The sequence below is a fragment of the Caloenas nicobarica genome, chromosome 5, assembly GCF_036013445.1.
Source record: "Caloenas nicobarica isolate bCalNic1 chromosome 5, bCalNic1.hap1, whole genome shotgun sequence".
Taxonomy (NCBI): domain Eukaryota; kingdom Metazoa; phylum Chordata; class Aves; order Columbiformes; family Columbidae; genus Caloenas; species Caloenas nicobarica.
This window is the reverse complement of record NC_088249.1, coordinates 32,443,749-32,465,268: the sequence shown is the minus strand read 5'-3', so window position 1 is coordinate 32,465,268 and position 21,520 is coordinate 32,443,749. Positions and strand designations below refer to the sequence as shown.

The following is a 21,520-nucleotide window of genomic DNA, read 5'->3' as shown; positions in this document are numbered from 1 at the left end:
GGACGGCTCAGCAATAACTAAGACCTACCAAAGCTTGGGAACCACTACACTTACACACATGCAAGCACTGAAGAACATGGACCAAGGGAGGAGGACTCACTGACCTCTAGAATAGTTATGGCTTTAACCTCTCTTCACGGCAGCTTTTAATATTAAAATGTTTCCTAAAGTTTTAATATGCTTGTAGTCACTTCTTCGAATGAAAATTCTCTAAAAGCTGATTATTGCGTCTGTACACATTTGTACTTTATCATTCACAAATCTAACATTGATTTATTGGAAGTCAGTGAACTACCAATTTAAGCTAAATCAATATACACGTGTATATATATATATGTATAAGTCTGTGTGTCAATATACGTGTTCAAATCAACATATGAGTTTGAATTGGAGTAAATAAGTGACATAAAAGTACCCAAGCCTTTAGTTCCAACACAGTGGGTTCTGTAAAGTGGCTGCCTTCCAATGTCCCAGCTTTCCAGCTACACTGCTTCAAGTCCGGGATACAAAAGCACTTTTATTATCTCTATTTAAGAAGCCTTCCATACAATGAAACATTATCAGTAGCTACTACTTCGAGAACTACAAAGCCAATACCGTGCTGTCGGGTAAATACTCTCATTACAAGTACATTAATACTATAAAAATTCAATAAATATATACATATGACAAGAAGTACCTGCTGATATGCTCATTTTAGACTTAGTACCATCACATTTAAAATCAAGATAAAATTCAAGCTCATCTGGAGAACTATAGCACTAAACAATTTTGAAATTCTCCAACATCTTGTTCAATAAACGGTACATCTCAACTCAAAAGATTTAAATACGAATCACTTACTAGAAATTGGTTTTGCATCAAACTCAGTTTCAAGCCTTTGCAAGCATAAAAAATAAAAACCAAAAGTAAAGAGCCCGAGGAAAAAGATATCCTGCATTGCAGGCTTACACTACCCAATGATAATAAAAAGGTTAAATGCAGGCACTTGCATACAACTTTGCTGCCTATAGCCAGGGTTATGAGAATAACTGTATGACAAAGCTCCAAGAAGGCTACTTGAGAAGAGTCATCACTTCCGTGACCTTGACACTGGTTGGTCCCACAACTTCTATACAATTTAGTGATGTGCGAGAACAGATGATGGTGCAATACATAGAAATGGCAGCATTTAAAATTCATAGTAGCATAAGGCCATTACTTTTCCCACTGGGCCACTTGAACTTTAATAATGTCTGACCTAGTTGGCCAATAAGTTCTAGCAGCAGACAGAGGAAAATTGCCAGTATTAGATACTGTTTGAATGATTTTTCATTTAGAAAGACTTAGAAGTTCCTTTAAGAACAGGGTGCCAATTCTTCCTGTAGACACCTCAATTTTTGGTGTCTGTTGTAACAGCCAATATATTTTAAAACAACCTCAGACGATGAACAATCTGTATCAGATGTGAAAAGAAAAATGCAGAAGTAAATACAAATTATCAGTACAGACAATGATCACAAAATAATAGTAGCTCTTCTCAGAGATAAATTCCACCTTCTCTCACCCACACCACAAAAATCTAACTTTTAGCAGCAGCAATACAAGTATGACTCAAAATATGCCATACTCAAATGATTACGAAGTATTTCTGATCAAGCCCCCAAAATGGAAAGAGAAGTCAGAATATAGATGCTATTTTTCCATTCACTTATATATGCTTATGATGAGAAAAACAATATTAGGCTTTCATAGTGGATAAACGCTGCCAGATACTATGGTTAAAAATGGAACTCTGAAAACACAGGAACAGAAGAGTGGTATTTCAAAATGAAAAGAAACTACTTTTGGGTCTTCTTATCTTAGTAAGGAAGTACAAAAAATAGATAGTAATTTGCCTGAGATATTGTTCTGATATTTTTTTCTTTCCAGAGTTAAGCAGCATAGTGCTTGTTGCATCAATGTTTGAAACCTACTTAAATGCCAAATCCACACAGAGACCTTTGTAAGTAAACACTCTTTCACTAATGTTTCAAGTAAAGTGTCTTCCATAAAAACATAAAAGTATTTTGTAAGGTTCAATTTTAAAGCTGAAAAATATTTTCAGATGCAGTACAGAACCAAAACATATTTACAACACAGGCTTAAAAAATACAGTGTCAGTGCTAAAACATGGAATTAAAACTCTCAAATATTCTGACATCAGGTTTCAATGACTATTGAATCTTTTCACCTTACACATACCAGAACTTTTCTGATGCACTTTGATCATCTTATCAGGGAGTCCACTGACGAAAGAAACTGATAGGAGTCAAATAGGGTTTGCCTCTCACACACATCTTGATAATCATATTACTTCTCCTTCACATCTCCATCTCCCGGTTTTCTCTAAACTTCTTTTAACTTTTAATTTTTTTTAAAATTCTTTTAAAATTCTTTTAACTCTACCATCAAAATTTCTCACAAAATTAAATAAAAAACGCAAAGCTTGAGACCAACATAAGCCAATGATTTGCTACATCCTTGTCCTCAACTACTCGAAAGTTACTTAGCAAGAAGAAAAGTTTCTCAATATCCAGGAAAGAACCAGTGAACACATCCCAAACCAGAGGCAAAGAGCAGCACACCACAGACTGAGAGAAAACAGCGAAGCCTCTGCAAATTCCTTGTTTGCACTTAACTGTATACATCACCCACACTTTATTTCAATCTACTTCACCTAAGATTATACAGAAAACACGTTTGCAAGTTTGAACTCTTTCTCTTAGTACCACAATCTGTTGAACCATTAGACAAAAATACACAAAAGTTGTAGTTATCTGATGACAGTTGTGTAAAGAAAGATGCTCCTAGGCTGCAACAGCAACGCACCACAACAAGCAGTTAAGACAAAGCAGCTACAATTTAAACGAAGGATTTATCCGTCACCTTTCCTGTCTGCTCTCTTGATAGGGCCAACGCCCATACATTGAAAAAACATTCACCTAGTAGGCAATTACTAGAAGTAAATATTTGATATATTCATTTTGTGTTCACCTTCTTTGTTCTGTTTGGATAACTCTATCATGCTATTTCCTCTTTCCCCCAGGAAAAGAATCAGATTACAGAACACCTTAAGAGAAATTTTTCAGACTCCAATCTTAAATTTCCTGATTGCGGAGAAAGGGGAAAACCATTCTACTTTATACATTTTTTTTCTTCAAACTTGTATTGCCCTCTTTAAACTTGATGTTTAAATTTAATTTTGGAAAACTATTTTTATGAGTGAATGGCAATTCGAAGATAACCAGACTGTTCGTTTTACACTAAAAAATTAGTCTGTAGGTAAAAAGCATATCTGCGCCAATTCAAAACTAAATAAATCGCCAAACACCCTTAAGCAATTTGCTTCTAAAAGTATATAATCAAATTTAGAAAACTATAAATTATATTTAAATTTATTATTTACAAGCAATTAATTACTAAGACAGCCAGGTGGCTTTCATTACATAAATTACTGTTAATGACACTTGCCTCATGCTGCTACTGTATTTAGCATTTGCATGCATCACATGTCAAGCACACATATTGTTGCATAGCTATCTCCAGGGTAAAAAGTGAACACCTTAAGTCAAAAAGCCTTCCAGTAATTCAATCAAAATTGTTAATTCCTTAAACAAGTCAGGATCTTACAAATGTTTCCCATAAAGGATATAATGTAAAGAATTTCAGCTCTATCAAACATGGATGATACAGAAGAGTAGTTCTGAGTAAATTCCAGTTTTGGGAATGATACAAATTTAAGGCAAGAAATTAATCCATTTCTAGCGAGTCCCCTTGAGATTTTTAGTCTTACACCTTAAACAGGGTTCATATTTTAAAAGTTTATAATTTTAAAGCTACTCATAAAAGAAAAAAAAAAAAGCAGAATAATTCTTGTCTATCTACTTAGTCAACAGTGTGGTACTTTGCCTTGTATCTATAAGTTATTGTACCATGCATGTAGATACTTAGAAAGTCTATTTTCAGCCCAAGGGGTATATTAGGTTGATGCAAAAGTAACTGCAGTTTTTATATTGTTGAAAATTGACATCTGATATTGGAATACATTCTTAAATAAATGTTGTTATGTTATACAACATTGCAATGCGCTTTTCTCACTATATTTTTTTGCTACTGACTTATTACTTGCTGTTTATTTCGTGTTTATTTTAGACTATGGAAGTGATGTTAGACAAAAAGCAAATTCAAGCAATTTTCTTACCCAAGTTCAAAATGGGTCATAAAGCAGCAGAGACAACTCGTAACATCAACAACACATTTGGCCCAGGAACTGCTAACAAATGTACAGTGTAGTTGTGGTTCAAGAAGCTTCGCAAAGGAGGTGAGAGTCTTGAAGATGAGGAGCGTAGCGGCCAGCGGTCAGAAGCTGGCAATGACCAACTGAGAACAATCATCAAAGCTGATCCTCTTACAACTACACAAGAAGTTGCTGAATAACTCAGTGGCGACCATTCCACCATCATTCGGCACTTAAAGCAAACTGGAAAGGTGAAAAAGCTCAATAAGTGAGTGCCTCATGAGCTGACCGAAAATAAAAAAAAATCATCATATGGAAGTGTTGTTGTCTTCCAGGCAACAACAACAACAAACCATTTCTTGATCAGATTGTGATGTACGATGAAAAGTGGATTTTACATGACAACTGGCAATGACCAGCTCTGTGGCTGGACTGAGAAGAACCTTCAAAGTACTTCCCAAAGCCAAACTTGCACCAAAAAAAGGTCACAGTCACTGTTCAGTGGTCTGCTGCCAGTCTGATCCACCACAGCTTTCTGAATCCTAGCGAAACCATTACATCTGAGAAGGATGCTCTGCAGATCGATGAGGTGCACTGAAAACTGCAACACCTGCAGCCAGCATTGGTCAATAGAAAGGGCCCAAAAAATGCTTCAAAAGTGGAATGAATCGGGCTACGAAGTTTTGCGTCATCTGTCATATTCACTCGACCTCTTGCCAACTGACTACCACTTCTTCAAGCATCTCAACAACTTTTTGCTGGGAAAAGGTTCCACAACCAGCAGGATGCAGAAAAATGCTTTCCAAGAGTTCGCCGAATCCCAAAGCACAGATTTTTACGCTACAGGAATAAACAAGCTTATTTCTTTTTGGTAAATATGTGTTGATTGTAATGGTTCCTATTTTGATTAATAAAGACGTGTTCGAACCTAGTTATAATGATTTAAAATTCATGGTCCAAAACCGCAATTACTTTTGCACCAACCAGCAGCTTACCGTCCCATGAAGGGAATAAACTAATTTAATTCTGCTACTTAATTCTCATTGGAAATACAGCAGAAACCTACTAAGACAGAAACTCAGCTGTTCCTTTTTATTAGTGGTCTTCCAGCACTCTTTTTTAAAAAAGCCGTCTACCTACAACGGGCAGGCAATATGAAGGGAACATCTGACAAGAGGTTATCACCATATTACATTATTCTATCCTAAAACTTCTCTAACCTTCTTTTCCACTCCTACCAACAAGATTTTTCTTTCCCATCCTCCTCTTTACAAAGGATTTGTTTTTTGGTGTTCTTTGCGCTGCTCTGAAAATGCATACAATGACTATACACTTTGCATTCTGCAGTGTTGCAGAAAATGTTGGGTTTCCAAGAGAACTCTGATTTCCATGTACTAACTGAACAGTCATCTCCAATGTAAACAGTCAATAGTTTCACCACATAGCATCACCTTCATTAGACACCAAAACATGGCCAGTCTCGGTAGAACGGGCCTGGAGGCCTTGGTGAAAAATGTGGAAGCCAAGGAAAGAAGGAAAACTAGTTCAAAATCAAACATTTGTTCTATGTCAAAATAAACTGAAGATGACCTCAACATGCTTCAAGTCATATGGCATGACTCACCGACACTTCTTAAATTTCTGGGAGTTGCCAAAAACATAATAAAAATATACACTGCCATCTTTACACTAAGCGCATAAGGATTAGACTATGAGGAAAAAAAAATCCAGAAGTGTGTAACCAAACTTTACCGGAATTCAGTGAAATTTGAGTGTTAACATTCTTCAGGCAGCTTTCAAATAGGCCTCTCACAAAATATCCCAACCCTATCGTTTCCCATGTTAAAGTCTTTGTATATTATGCTAAAGTGCCACAGTGCCTTTTTCTCCTTCAGGTTATTTTTATTTGTTCTTCACTTTTAAATATTGGGTCTTTGTATGTCACCTAACTTTTAAGTGTAGCAAACTAGCAGAACTAGGACATCAGAAGACAGTGGAAATGAGGGACTGGAGAAAAAATATTCTGAACTGGACGGTATATATTTCTGCATGTTAGACAGTAACTAACAACCTCTCTGACATATTCTTATAAAAGACTGTGTATTCTTACACAAGAGTCAGTCACCCTCTCCACTTTTAACTAAAGGGCACCTGAACATGTTTCCCAATCAAAAATTGGAATGTCGAGATCTAGTTTATAGAAACCAAAAGATTTAGAGGGAAGAAAGGGGCTAAGACATAAATAATACTAATTCAGGGTAGATAAACTTGGTTTTCAAACTCCTTCTTTTAAGAACGTGTCAAAGTTTCTCCTATGAGCTTTCATTTAGACATAATTTCTCCTTCCCCACAACAGTAGAGTTTTAAGGCCAAGAAGAGAAAAAATGGCATGAACATAATTTTTAGCACAGCAGATATGCAAATACTTTTTTCTCTCAGTACCCTAAAGTATTTTGTTAATGTACCACTTTCCACTAAACCAACTGCCAACAAATCTTTCACTTAAAGTTATGGCTGTTCATATATAATCTGTTACCTGGATTTAAAAAAAAAAAAAAAAGGAGAAAAAAAAAAGAAAAAAAGGCAGAAGGCCTCTCTAGCCACCTAATCACCATATCAATGACACATGCCACAACAGAGAAGCACTAGTTTATTTGATTGATCATGGTAGATAAACTCCAAATAACAGAGAAATTAACAAATGCTTGACATTTGCTCAACATCCATTATTCTGACACTGCTTTCAGGATTTCAAAGCCTGGGAGTATGCTTAATCAACATTCATATTCCCTAGTGAGCTACAGGCACCATATTGCGCCCCGCCTTAGTACTGATGAAAACTGCATATTGGCCATTTCCAAAATGTTCTGGGACTCCACTCAGGGCCCCTTCTCTCCCTTGTTCCTGTTCTGCAGTTTTCTTTTAAACACTTCCAAGACAAAAGCATCTGCCAGTTTTTCTCTCTGGGGATGTATGCAAAATGAACTTAACAGTTTTAAGGCAGGAGAAACCCTCACATCTAAATTCATTCATAGGACAGAAAAGGGCCTAAGAGGCCTCTCTAGGGACAAAACCCTGCTGAAATTTTCCTCGAGAACAGTGGGAGCTTTATAAAATCTAAGTCCAGACAATTTCCAATTCAAATGCCCAGCATAGCATGACCTTTGTCAGATCTATGAGCCCTAGATGCACCCACTATTTTTTTATTCTAACCAGCACAGACATTAGACAGGGCACTACTGCTAAGCAGGAGGTTGAATATTTGCATGCTCTTCTATTGTGAAAATGTAACAGTGACAGCACTGTGTCGAATTCTTTTCCCCCTAGAACTTTAACTCCATAGGAGAGGCATAGCTGACAGATGACTCTCCCAACATCTGTGTTATGTACACTGCACAGCTGAGGAACCTTGGATCACTGTCACGGCTTCTCGAAGATATGCTACACCTTTCTTACATCTACCCGTGATCAAAAAAGTAAAATAAAAGTCTGAAAATGCTGGTTTTTAAAATGAAAAGTAAATATGGCAAGAAAGATTAACATAATTTAATCATTAAGCTGTTCACATAGCAGCTCACCATATGTTGTATAAATGTCCTATACAAAATAATTTATCAGACCTGACACGTTGCACATCATATTGTATTATTTAATATGCTTACTAAAATTTCATGGATCAAGCGCCACTTCTGAAAGCATACAGAAAGCCCTACAAAATATTTCTTCATCTTCCATGATTTATTTTGATTACCTTTTACAGCTACGTGATAAAGTGGAACTTGCAAAATTACGAGGTTAAGGTTTACACAGCTTTTGCTTCATATACTAAAACATAACAAATGGCTCCACGTCTATATACCATTTTACTCACATTTACTATTCAGAAGCACATTAAACTAAGCACGTTGCTTTCCACTGCATATTTTAATAATTTGAAGTGGTTATTTCAGTAAACATTCTGATTCTCTAATGCAAAGTTCCATTGATATATAAATGTTTGTCCTTGATGATGAAACTAGAGAGCTAAGAATTAGAAAATAAACTAAAGCAAACAGTTAACATGTGATACATATTGACCACCCCAAGCCTGTCTACATAGAAATATATTAATTTCTACAGAGTAGCTGAAACATTTGAATAATATTTTTGAATTATTGAGATTCAAAATGTCAGAATGGCAAGCATCTACACCCAGATATATGGACAAAATTCTCCCTCCAGAAACCTCAAAACCACAAAAACAATCATGTATAAGAATGATTGCCTGTCACTGGCAATGTCTGTATCTAAATAGTAAATTAAAACAAAAAGTGTAAGCAGGAAACTTGTGGATGATAGTTGTTGGGTGACCAATGGGATTTGTTTGGAAAAATACTCTCCACACTTAGAGGACATAAAAAACAGATAGATATGGCTAGAAAAATATTTAGACTGAAACCATGCATTTATTCTGTAAATAACCATTTTCCTTTTTCTCTCTCAGACTAGTGATGTAAAAGGAACACAATACAAATGAGATAAAAAATGTAGTCCAATTTCTCTTTTTGGTCAATAACCAGATTCTCCTGTTTCTAATAACAGGATAAAGGAAAACATATTCTTGTGGCAGATAACTCATCGCAATGAAGTCATTAAACACTGTATTTGGGACTTGCTTGGTCTACGGGAGTACCTGCGAAATCTTCCTTTTTAAGCTCTGTAAGAATGAGAAATCTAGCTTATGAATTATTTTTATCTTTTTCATATTTTCTGTATCCAAGATAACACACTTGTCTAGGAAGACATTGCTCAGCTGTGTTGAAAACTGAAGGACAGCTGCACTGACTCCGTGCATTTTATATTAATGCTGGAAATGGCTGTATTCAATAGCCTTTTAATCTGTAGGAACCTACACTCACTCTCTGGCTACTAGTTATCATACTTTGCACCAGTTGTAGCCTCATAATACATATCTGCATTCCACAGAAGTGCAATAAAGAACTGGGCATTACTAGTGTCAATAGCGGACTGTCAAGAAGTTCTGTCATCTCCTAGCCAACCACAAATAGAAGTAGGGATCATGGTGCCCTTATTGCTGTCTAGGTCCTCAATAACAATGAGGAACTCCAAAAGATCCTTTATGTTAATTCAGTCACAGAAGTGAGCATTACTTCTATTTTGGTCATGGTTTCTAACGTTGCCTTTGAAAGTGTTTCAGATAGGGCGCATTACACAAGAGGCTAACTTGTTATCACATGGGTCTTACTCAAATATTTGACAACATTCTGCTTTCTGTGGAAGAATAATGTGTGCTATCTTAGGACATTTTTATTCAGTGTTGAAGCTTCTGGAGGTATCTGGGAATCAATGCTATCAAATGCCTCCAAGATCTTGCATGCCCAGATACATGTATGAAAAGAAGACGTAAGACGGATGAAAATGCTTTAGTTGCTGACAAAAGTTTTCAATCTAAGGGGTTTCCAAACCAAAACGTTTTTCCCACAACAGACACAGATTCCTGTTTGGCAAATTTAAGCCTGTTGACAACAAGTTAATTTACTCTGAATTCTTCATTTGAAGCCCGTGGACAACAAGGGCTCCATGAAATACAAGTTGAAAACTAATGATAGAGCGTGAAATCTTAGCACTTGTATGGTACCAATTAGCCAAACAAACAAATGAACAAGACTTTCAACCCTCACTGGATCTGGAGAAAACAACGCAGTGTATCTCCACTCCTTTCCAATACTGTTGGTTTTTTTGGTAACAATACTCTATCAGGCTTGTCTTAGAAGACCATTTTAGTCGGACCAGTTACTGTATTCCATATTCTTACAGAAATTAATCCTTACCATTATTTCACTCAGTTGGAAATATAATACAAGCTTCTAAGACTTTCACATTGCAAAGATATACGGTATTTTCACCAGGAACTTAAAGGAATAAACAATTTAAAAATGACTCGCATAGAAGCATATATGTTATTTTACTAAGTGATGTGATAAGCTTAGGGGCATATATCAGGACCAAAATGGTTGTAGTCATTAATTTAAGTAATAAATCATAGGTCCTGCCACCAATGACAGCAAACAGATGCTAACAAGAAAATGTATTATTTAATATTGTCATGTGTTATAAAAATGTAAGTGTTTAGAACACATCTTAATTTTTTATAATAATATGCATTTAATACATTACTGTTTTGACACACACAAGAATCAAATTTATAGGTTTCATTCGGCACTTGCTTTCTCTTCTGTGAACACAGAATGGATTCCTGAAGGAAAAAAAGCTCAAGAAGTGAATATTTCAAATAGAAGTTTGCAATAAAATCAAGTTGTTTGTCTTGCTGTCTTGAAATACATATCATAAGCACTGAATCCCATTAGAAAATTAAAACCAACATATTTCCTTTTATGTAAACAGAAGTTTTCCCTGGAAGTTCCTAGGAAATCAAACAACTATTAAGTTCACCTATATATATATGGACAGTAAAAGATCTTATCATTTGCTACGAAGTTAAAAAAATAATTCCATACAATCCTTACAAGTAGAATGTCAGCACTGAATAACTCTCAATGAGCCTGCTAAGTTATGAAAATAGCAGAAGTTTTATTTTCCATTGTGTCTAATTCTTTGTTTCCTACATCAGTTTAAATAATACCATGGAACACTACAATGATTTTCACCAATTGCATCCCTCACAAAAACGCCAAAACCAAAACCAAATCTATGTTAGTTATTAAAAACATGACCTATTCCATTCCTCCCATTCATAGCCACTCTCTTCTCAGGACTCTGAAAGCTGGACAAAACGATGATCTGATTCAAGTACTGACATCTGAAAGCAGAGGAGATGCGATTATGCCTTTTGGCAAGCCCAGCCACACTAAACAGAACCACTGTGCAAACACCTTTTCCAGCGCGGCATCTCTGCTGCTGCATAAGGTCCCCCTGCAGGAGGGTCAATTGTGTCTAAGAAGATCACTGCTTTTCCCAAACATTTCTGTTTTGCTTTAAGGAAACTGTTTGGATAATAACACTTCCCTTTGCCTCCCGTTTCACTTTCATTTTGAAGCAACTCCTCCAGGTATCAGCACAGTTCCTTTCTTGGAAGTGCCTCACTTAATGCTTTAAAACACTTGAGGAAGCAGTGATCAGAGTATGGAAACTAAATTTTCTTCATTAAATCTACTGAAGCAGATATTAAAAATGCATTTAATATACTGGGGATGGCTGGTGGGCATCACTGACTGTGACAGGCCAGTTACTGATGAGCTGCTGTCAGACGGCCTTCTCAGCAGGGATCTGTGTCTAAGGCTGCTGAAGGACAGCAATATCTTCCCTTGTGTGTAAGCTCTATTCATCTCCCAAGTATTTACTAAATCACAGACCTCTGCACACAAGCCCAGCGTTTCAGCGCATGCTAACAAATGATGGATGGCCTAGTCAATTCGTTATGTCCTGAAAGCGTGATTTCCTGCCATTCCAATCATCAAACCTCTAGAGCCTTCAGAGCTGATCAGTCCTGGAGAATATATTTTGCAGGCTCTATTAAAGGAGTAGAGGTTCTTTCCATTAGTCTCAAACTTTTTTTTTTCCTGGCTGATTTAAAGAGAACTCCCTCCTTCCCCCTCCTTCCGACAGCACCACCACTACCACTCTTATCTGTGTAAAGTATTCAGGGCATGTACTGTTAGTATGTTAGTAAAATAGCACTCCTGGAACACCTGCCAGCTAGAAAGACAGATTTTGTTTGTGACTACTATAAAACACGACAATCTTTTATTTAAATTCATCTATACATCTTCATTACGTAACCTAGACAACCCCTAAAACATTTTGCAACTTAGCTTCTTTGATCAAATACCTTTTACAGCAAGGGAGTGCTCAAAAGGACCCGTTTTCTTTGTATTTGCCTAGTGAAACATATCAGAGCTCTCTTAATTGTGTTCCTCCTAAAAGCATAAGCCACTTAGGAATAAACTTCCGATGTTCCAAAGACAGGTTAGCTGTCAAAGAAATAAAGCTTCTGGATTTCACCCTTTTCAGAGCAAGGCAATATACTTGACAGTCTTTCTTCTACATGCTAGAGGAGAAATTTTATTTAGTTTACCTATTCAATGATCTACAGAAGCAGAATATACGTACCTCACACTTTCTATTCTGAAACACTGAGCTTCAAACGAATTAGTCCACAGCTGCTGAAGAGTTAGCTGACTACAGTACAGCACAGTTTTTGAAGGTAGTATAACAGATATGAGTAAACTTTAGGTAAATAAGCATCTGGTTACTCTGAACTGCAGAGACCTTGTATTTCTTTGCTTGCTAGGTGTGATCCAGCCATAGCCAGCACAAACCCATCTACATTGCCCTACCGTTCACCTCAACCTTGACCTGGAGATTAAACTCACTTTTATTGCACACAAAGGTCATCTGTGTTAGGTCAAAATTCAAAGTCCCTTGTCAGCTAAGGTTGATATATTCCAACCTTTCCTACTCTAATGCATCAAATTTTTCATGGTGAGGTCATATTCAGCAGACAGTGTATTCAGCAATTTATCGTGCCATTGTAATATAGCCCAGAATATGATTGTCCAAAAACCAGCACATGAATAAAATATTTTTGCCTCTCATGTAGCAAATCCCCACTGCTCATAAAGCTCTAGCCTAGACTAGTTTGCAGGCTTCAGAAGAATGATACAGTATGGAACTGTCTCTGAAATACAATTAAGAATTACCATTTTTATCATCGTTGTCCGTAAGTACAAATAACATGAATATAATGGTATCCTAAAATCCACAAGTCAATTAAAATGCACATATGGTCAGTGTTAAAACTTCCACTTCATCCTTCCTTAACAATCACCGTAATCTGGCCGTTAAATCTACAGACATCTGTTGGTCTGTCTGATGACACTAAGTTTGGTTTAGAGTGAAATACTTTGGAAAAAATAGTGCCACAAGACTTACATTCCTATCCTACTGGTGATTATCACAACCATGGAATTTGTGAAGTGGCAAAAGTACAACCAAATTAAACTTCATGAAGCAACACAGTAGTGTACACTGTGATTAAGATGATGCCTCCATCTTTAATATATAAAAAGATTTTCTTTCTCTTTCTTTTTCTTTCTTCCTCTCCTTCTTTCCCTTTCTTATTGCTTTCCCTTTCTTTTTATCTCTTTTCCTCTCTTTCTCTCTCCTGTTTTACTTATTTTATTTGTTCTTTTCCTTTTCTATTTTTTCTCCCTTTTTATTTCTTTTCCTCATCCTTTTTTTCTCATTTCTTCTTTCTTTACCCCCTTGTCTATGTTCTTCTTTTTATTTTTTTCTGTATTTTTATTTATTTTTCTGTCCGTTTTTCTTTTTCTTCCTGTATTTTTCTTTTCTCCTTTCTTTTTCTTTCTCTTTCTTTTTGTCTGTATTAAACAAGAGCACCCTACACACAGCTACAAAAGATTCAGAATGCATTTTCAAATTATAGTGAACTAATTTCCACTTCTGCTTTAAGAGGCCCCTTCCAATCATTGTATTTCACCATCAAATCTTCAAAGGATATAGGATTGGCTTCTAAGTGATTTGTATAAATTCCTCAAGGCCAAAAAGGCTTTCCCTTTACTCAGCCAAAATGAATTTCACAAGTGTAATAAGTCCTGTTCTGATTATTTTTTTTATAAAATGAACTGTACTCCCATATGGTAGCACTTCCCGTATTGGAAGGGGAAAAGGTTAAGAGAGAAGGAAGACATTTATTAGTACTCAAGAATTCAAAAAGTACAACCTTAATTTTGCTTGCTTATTTCAAGCAAAATTTCAAGGCTAACCTTTAAAATAACTTTGCATTTTTGCTAGGATGGACAACATATGTGGGAATGCTTGTAAGGAGGATGATTACATTTGTAAAAATTGTAACAGAAACTACAATGGACTTCCTTCAAAATTAAATTCCATGTTGACACATGCTTACACATATCATCTACTTTTAAGTTAATGGATAACACACAAAACTCTACTAGGAGCATGTACCAGAACACAAAAATGGAAAGGAGAAGAAGAAAAAAAAAAAAAAGAGAAGAGAGTTCTATCTGCTTGTTTCCCACTGCAACCATCTTCGGCCTATCAGTACTGTTTGACAATCTAAGCAACAGCACAAATGAAAAATGAAATTATTCATGAAAAAGCAGTATGTTTCCTTTTGAATATAACTGGCTGAAAGAGGATAATTAGAGATCTGTCTACACCCAGTTCTAAAAACCAAAAGGATGGGCAACAATGACACTGGCAAAGAGGAAGAAAAAACATTAACACAGTCTTAAACAGCTGGTACAAGAAATAACATTGATGCCATACATTTAAACTTCTTTAGGGCCATTGTTTCAGTATGAACCATCACTGAGAAAGTGATAAAAATGAGCAAATAACAAACAGATTATATTTTCCAACTTACATTGTGAAACATTACCATGCAGATATATATTTATTTTTTAAATTAAAAATCTTGTTGGGATGCCTTCCAGACCCAGTGCCATTTAATAAAACTATCAGTAATTTGGAGAAAGAGCAACATAATTACTGAAAATGTCTGTAAAACCTGAAGTGATGTTAAGTAATGAAGACGACAGGACATGAATGTGGAGGAGCTTGCATCAGCTGATGTGCTCTGGGAACAAAGACTGTTCACATTCCAATAATCAAACATGAAGCTACATATGTTGAAACCAAATATCCACACTTGAATATCAAGTATATCAACATAAACCTGTGCATAATGTCTTTCTCTTCCTTATTAGGAAAAAAAAAAAAAAGGAAGAAGGAAAAAAAAAGGTTATTCTCTCACATGTATGCCGGCTTCCCATCCCTTTCTGCTGTAAGAAAAGCTCTTCCTGATCATAGGGAGGAAGCTTTCACAGAGGGACACAAACAGGACAGTACTTCTTCGAATAAAGGCATGGAAAAAGTGAAGACCTGCACAGAGCAGCTGTTATAAATTCTAATACTGTGAAGTCCTAGTACTTTGAAACTCTGTAAACACAGTTTGCACTTACATAGGCTCAAAAAAGAATGCTTCTTTTACAAGAATAAAAATGAAGGTACTGAAAGGGAAGTTGGGCTAGAGGCAGTAAGTTTGTTTACAACTTTAAGTAAGGAAGAGAAACAACACAGGCTGCACTAATTGTGCTGTGGAAAAAAACAGCACTCCTAAATGGAATAAAATATGCTTCACAACAGTTCAATGCAAGCACTTGAAAAGCACAATTTTTGAAACCTCTAAAAGATGCAAGGCTAACTTGCACTGTCAGAAAGTTTCTGGACTGCCCAGTTCAAGCACAACATCGTGTAAGAAACTCAAAGACTTAGATCAGAACCAAACCAGAGAAAACTTTGCAGAAGAAAAACCAAGATAGTACCGTAATAAACTGGGTCAACAAGCCTTACACCCTTAGAAAACTTGGTAGAGACCAGAGGAAGACTCAATCAAGAAAACTGTAGTATTCAATCAGAACTGAGTGTGAAGAAGAGCAGGAAAATATGTACAAGGTACAGATTTGAGAAGTGTCCAGTCATTTGTCAATCATGTTCTATTAGTAAGAAGTTTTAGGAAAAGTTTCTGAAGAGAAACTATGTATCCTGTCATATACATAAGAACAGAGGGTTTGTTTGTTTGTTTGTTTGTTTTCCCAGGAAGCAACCAAACTGAAGTACTAGAATATCAGCTTCAGTATAAATCAAGCCCTCAGAAGCCGGGCTTTTTGGACAAGTTAAAATAGTCTTTGAATACAGTTAAAAGTTTAAAGGTCTAACCTACATCTTGTCACCATAAATAAGTAATGCTAAGGTGATTTATATGCAGAAGATTCTACTTGTAGGCAGCTCTAACTACTATTTAAGATAGAAACAAGCCCTGAAAATAAAGAGATTGTAACTTTCTCAGAGCATTTCCCACAGTACCCTGGATTTCCTCCAACTAGCCCTACAATGGGTAATCAAATTTAGACATTAGGTTTCATTGAGAAGAATACTATCACAGAAGAACATAAGCTAAGGAGAAAGCAGAAGAAAAAAACCCCACAGAAGTTACAAAGCAAAACACAAATTATTACAAGTAGATAAATTCAGGTGAGAAGCAAAGTAGAAAAGCTGGTACACGTTAGAAGAGCACAACACAGAACATACAGAATTATCAGACCAGTGCTATATATGTTGAGAAGCTCAAAGGAACTACATATCAGGGATCCAATACTGGTAGAGATTTATCGTGCTTAGTGCTCAAAATTACATTTTGATAATCCTCAGGTCACCAAAAAATCCTGCTGTTAAACATGAACATATCAGAAAACAACTGCTAAACATGTAACAAATATATTAAGAATAAATACATGCACTGGTAATTGCTGGGCATCAATACAAAGTGCAGCACTAACAGAAAAAGGACAGCAATTTGATTCCCGAGTTTCTTTTTTTGCAAAATAACCAGATTTAAAGCAAAGTAGACTAAACCCATGTTGTCTGTAATGCTACAGGATTGTAAAAAATTTTAAAAGTCCCAGTGCTTCTATAAAGAGACTTATAAACAGTATTAGAAGCAGCCTAATTTTGACTATTTGGCATTAATAAACCACACGGCAACACCCTTTTGAAGAAATAATCCCACCTGCTGAAGTAGTTGAATAATAGTCAAGAACAAACTGCCCTGTTAAAATATGATTTAGATTCACAGGTCACTGGCAGCTACCACATAGCATACCCATACACACTAAATTGTGGCAATAGTTTTACAGAAATTACAAATTACTCTTAGGGAGAAATTGCAGAATGAGAGCAGGCCTATAACACAATGTGAAAGATCTTTAAATAAGGAGCATAAACTGTGAATCCTCAAGAAACACAACAGACATGGGAAGAACCAACAGATAAGATAGTATCATAAAAAAAAAAAAAACTGAGAAGATTAATGCAGAAATCCAAAGACTGTCAAGATCTATGAGGCAGCAGGAACCAGAATACTTGAAAACTGTTGATTTATGTATTGCATTACCTGTGGAATACTGATCCTTACTGGGGAAAGACTCAAAGTGCAAGATGAAAGCAACTATTATGGATATTAGTACTTTCCAGTTTGAATCAGCAACTGCTACCATATAATAATGACAAACTGGTTATGGACACCTTTACCACACTGCAAGTGCCATGAGAGATTCTGGAATATTTTCTTAAAAAGACTGAAGTAGAAAGTTGGGGTGGGGCGTTGGTTTGTTTGATTTTGGTTTTCATAAACAAAAAAGCAGCCAAGAAGTCCATTCAGACCCTTCTCATCCTAGAAGAGAATGACACAGGTTCTAGATTATAAGAAACTTACTCCACAGCTATAAAACACATCACTGAAAAAGTCTCTCCTTTAAGATGCCACACAGGTTTACAAATCTCTGCAGCTGGCCTCTTTTATAAGACAACAGTTATAAAGACTGCCTATTTTTCTCATAACATGTATCTATTTCAATATGTCTCCCTGGCTGCTAAGGCAAGCAATGGCCTTGGAAGGCATGATTTTTTTTAACTGCATCTCAAAATCATTAGGCCAACATATTTTGCTACTTCAGATTTTTCTCTGAGGGTTTCCTGCATCTGCCCTGTTATGAAAAATAAACAAAAAGACAACAAAGAAACATCACTTGCAGAGGAGTTCACAGAAAAGAGACATGCAGGCCTCCTCGAAATATACTTAAGAAAGATATTTTTTAGAAAAAGTATCAATTCATTCATCATTCAAATATACGTTAGCTTTCTCCCAGGATACACAAACTATTATCAATTCAGGAGAGGCCTACAAGTGGAATTCAGAAGACTCATAATGTGGATAACAAGAAAACAGTTATGTTAAGCCAGCAAATAATGGAAGCAACTACTAGAGCTAATATCTGCTCTTCTGTGTTCACCACACCTGAGCCAGCTGCTTTACAAAAAAATGTTATTTTTTTTCTGATATAACTTTACGTTGCTATTAGTACAGAGTTTTTCAGGAGTCATCAAGTTCTCAAACCGAGGAGTCAATGGATCATTTCCAGCATCAAAGGAATGGGCTGGGAAGTAAAATATATCAGCAGAAAGCCCAGGTAGTTTTCTGACAAACTTATTTTCTCTGTTACAGACATACACGTGCCTATGGATCTGTCTTGGAAGCCTGTTCCTACACACAGTGACTGACCTGACAAACCAGCCCAAATTCTAACCTTCTTTCAGACAGCTTTATAAGGAGACTAGAAAAAGAAAAACGTGTGTGTGTGCATGCATGCATATATACACATAAACACTCTCTTCTAATTTCATTAGCACCAAAGTGATAAAGCCAAGTCTAAGCTCCTCAGACATATGCTGTCACAGTAAGTGGTTTCCCAAGTTGCAAAGTACTGTGCAAGGTGAGCTGGGTTCCCAACGGTGCCACTCAGTGCACTTACTGAGCCAACCACACTGCTTTAGCATCAGTTCTCTATAACAGGGCTTTCCCTCAGCTTGATTTTTAACTACATTACACACTTTCCTGAAAGGGAAAAGATTTCAATGGACAGTTTAAGAGCCTAATTTAATGTTGGCTCTTCATCCATCGACTGTAAGTTATACACATCTTCAGCTGGTTTCTTCAGCAACACTTGTGCTAAGACTACCAAGGCTCACTTAGGAAGCATGGGAACCATCATCTGTTTTACTCCTTTCTCTCTCACCAAAGTAAGCACAGCACTTAAAAACCTGCAGTTTTCTGGTGTATTTGAGACACAGCACCACTCCTTTCCCCACAGAATCTGATTTGGTTTCCTGTCCAATTCAGCACTAGTAATCTTTCCCCCAAACCTGAAGAAAAAAACCAAACCAAAACAACCCCTTGCAACGTGTCCTTTACAACTCCTGTTGGTATCAAGCAAATTTCTGCAATGTGCGTGGAGCACATCCTGTCATGTACATCTTTCTATGCCAACCTATGGTCACTCACAAATGCCTATGACATTTCTACATGCTGCTCAGGCAAGGAAGCAGATGAATGCTCACCTACAAGCAGATGATCCCTTTTCCAGAGTTCAACTGGAGAACAGCACTGAGTAAAGAGCTACGGCTCTGGAAAGCCCCTTCTCCCTAAGCCACAGGGCAATGGTATCACAGGCCAGATTCCATCCTGGGTTTCAGCCACAGAGTAACAGCCTGAGCCTTAAGGCTTCGTTCATGTAAGAAGATCTACTTGGTGTTTAAGAGCCTCACAAAGGGACCTGAGAGCTTTTATTCGGACGTGTGGTGGGGGAGGAAGCGCTCTTTATGTTGTGCCAACTTCTCAGGTCACGGAGAGCGAGAAGCACTCTGCTCGCAGCAGCACCTTCAGCAAGCTGCCGCTCGCCGCCGGTGACCGTGTGCGTGTCCAAGTGATTTTGTACCGTGTGGGGCCTGGCACTGGGAGCACGGGCTGGAGCGGGCGGAGCGGCCCCCTGCGGCCCCTCGTCCGCCCGCAGCGAGCTCGGAGGCCGCCGCCCGGGGCCCGAGCCGCCCGCCCCGCGCCGGGCAGCGGCCCCGGAGGGCGGGAAGCACTTACCTAGGGAACTTCTCCTTCAGCTTCCTCAGGCTCTGCCGGGTGGGCTGCACGTGCCCCAGGAACTGGGCTATCTCATCGTACTGGGCTTTGCTCAGCTTCATGCCTCGCACCGCCGGGCCTGCGCGGCGGCGGGCAGGGAGCGGGCTGCGCCGCTCCGGGCCCCGGCACCGCGAGGCAGAAGGGCGGGGATGGGGGTCGGGGGCAGATTGCGGCAACCCCAGGGGCGCCCAGCCCGGTACCGCAGCAGTCAGGGCCGGCTGCAGCGGCCGCTTGCCGCGGCTCCGCCCCGCGGCCCGGCCGGGGCGGGGAGAGCCACCATCCCGCGCCGCTCGGCTCTGCGCAGCCGCTCAGGCGGGAGGGGAGCGCGGCGCGCCCGGCCGCCGCTGTGCCCCGCGCGGAAACGGGGGCTCGGCGTCCCCGTAACCCTCGGGTTGCCCACCGCGCCGCTCTCCTTTGCCTCGCCGCGGGGGTAGGAGGGCGCTGGCCGCCTCACGGCTGAGGAGGTGCCCGCTTGTGCGCCCGACAAGCCGCCCCTTGGTTTGGCGCCTGTGCGCCGGCGTAGGGCGGCTCTGGCGCGGCCCGAGCGCAGCGCCGGCCCCGGCTGCCCGGGGCTGGGGAGACCAGCGTGCAACGGGGCCGGTCGCGGCTCGGGGTGGCTGGGCCTCTGCCGGGTGCTGCAGCGCCTGCTCGGGGATGGGCTGGGTGAGCCCTGCTGTGTCACGGCTTTAAAATAAAGTTTTCAAGGCCTGTTTCCAGAAGTCACTTGGAAGTGGCTGTTTCTTGCGCATTAAAGAAAACAAGTGCTGAAGTAGTGAGGCTGGGGCTGTGCATCCTGACAGGGCCTGGGTGTTACTGCCCTACAGCCTCGTGCACACACAGAGAAATGGCTCCTGCTAAATTTTAGGAGAAAAAACAACCAAATTTGTGCTTGGATTTACTTGGAAGTTTGTTAGGTCTCAAGCAAATGATGTTATTAAATATTTAAATATAGTATGATGCAAGCCTTACTTTCTGTGTTGGGCATTTTTAATAGATTTTATTGAATTAATTGGAAGACAGGTATGACCATTTCTAAACAACGTATAAAACCTAGATGTTATGAAGAAAGTTAACCATATGTTTGAGAAATAGAAGCATTCCCTTTAATTTCAGTTTAGTCACATTCATGAACTACATACAAGCTACTGGAGTCCTAACTGAGGTTTCAGGCACTTGATCCATGAAATTTGCTTTAAATCTTGTGATTTTTTAAAAATTATTTTTATGGATTTTAGGTTCTGTTCACTTGCTTTCTTGAAAGCTTTAGGACCACATCTTCAGTATTTCTGTGCATCTTAGTCAGAAACTTCACAAAGTTTCTTGGAAGAGTACAAAGAAATATGAATAGCATGGGGTTGTCAGGCGGGCCCAGTCATTCGGGAATATTTGAGACTGGTTTCTAATGGGTTGACAATGCCCAATGAACCCTTTTATCACTTGATCCTCCTCGTATTTTAGTGAGTTTTGTTTGGAACCAGAAGCCCTCCTGGGAACAGCTATTTCTGGTACTCTCGCCTAAGTATAAATGTTTGAAACTCACAGTTTGCCTCACAGTAAGAGAAAATACAGTCAAGCTCAGCCAAATTACAGATTCTCTTCCTTACTCAGAGACCAAAAAATAATATGTGAAACTGAAAAAAAGAGCATTCTTTTAAAGGAGAGTATTATTT

The 21,520-nt window shown here is 38.3% G+C and overlaps 1 protein-coding gene across 5 annotated transcripts in view; it reads right to left on the bottom strand.

Moving 5' to 3' along the window:
* The window catches only part of CDIN1 (CDAN1 interacting nuclease 1), a 135,192-nt gene extending 115,089 nt beyond the window's left edge, over window positions 1-20,103 (bottom strand). For all 5 annotated transcript variants that reach the window (XM_065635579.1, XM_065635581.1, XM_065635576.1 and 2 more), the window contains exon 1: window positions 19,812-20,103. In XM_065635579.1, coding sequence (XP_065491651.1) covers window positions 19,812-19,912 — 101 coding nt within the window. In that variant the 5' untranslated portion in view covers window positions 19,913-20,103. The remainder of the gene's footprint in view (window positions 1-19,811) is intronic.
* Between the last annotated feature and the right edge of the window lie 1,417 nt (window positions 20,104-21,520).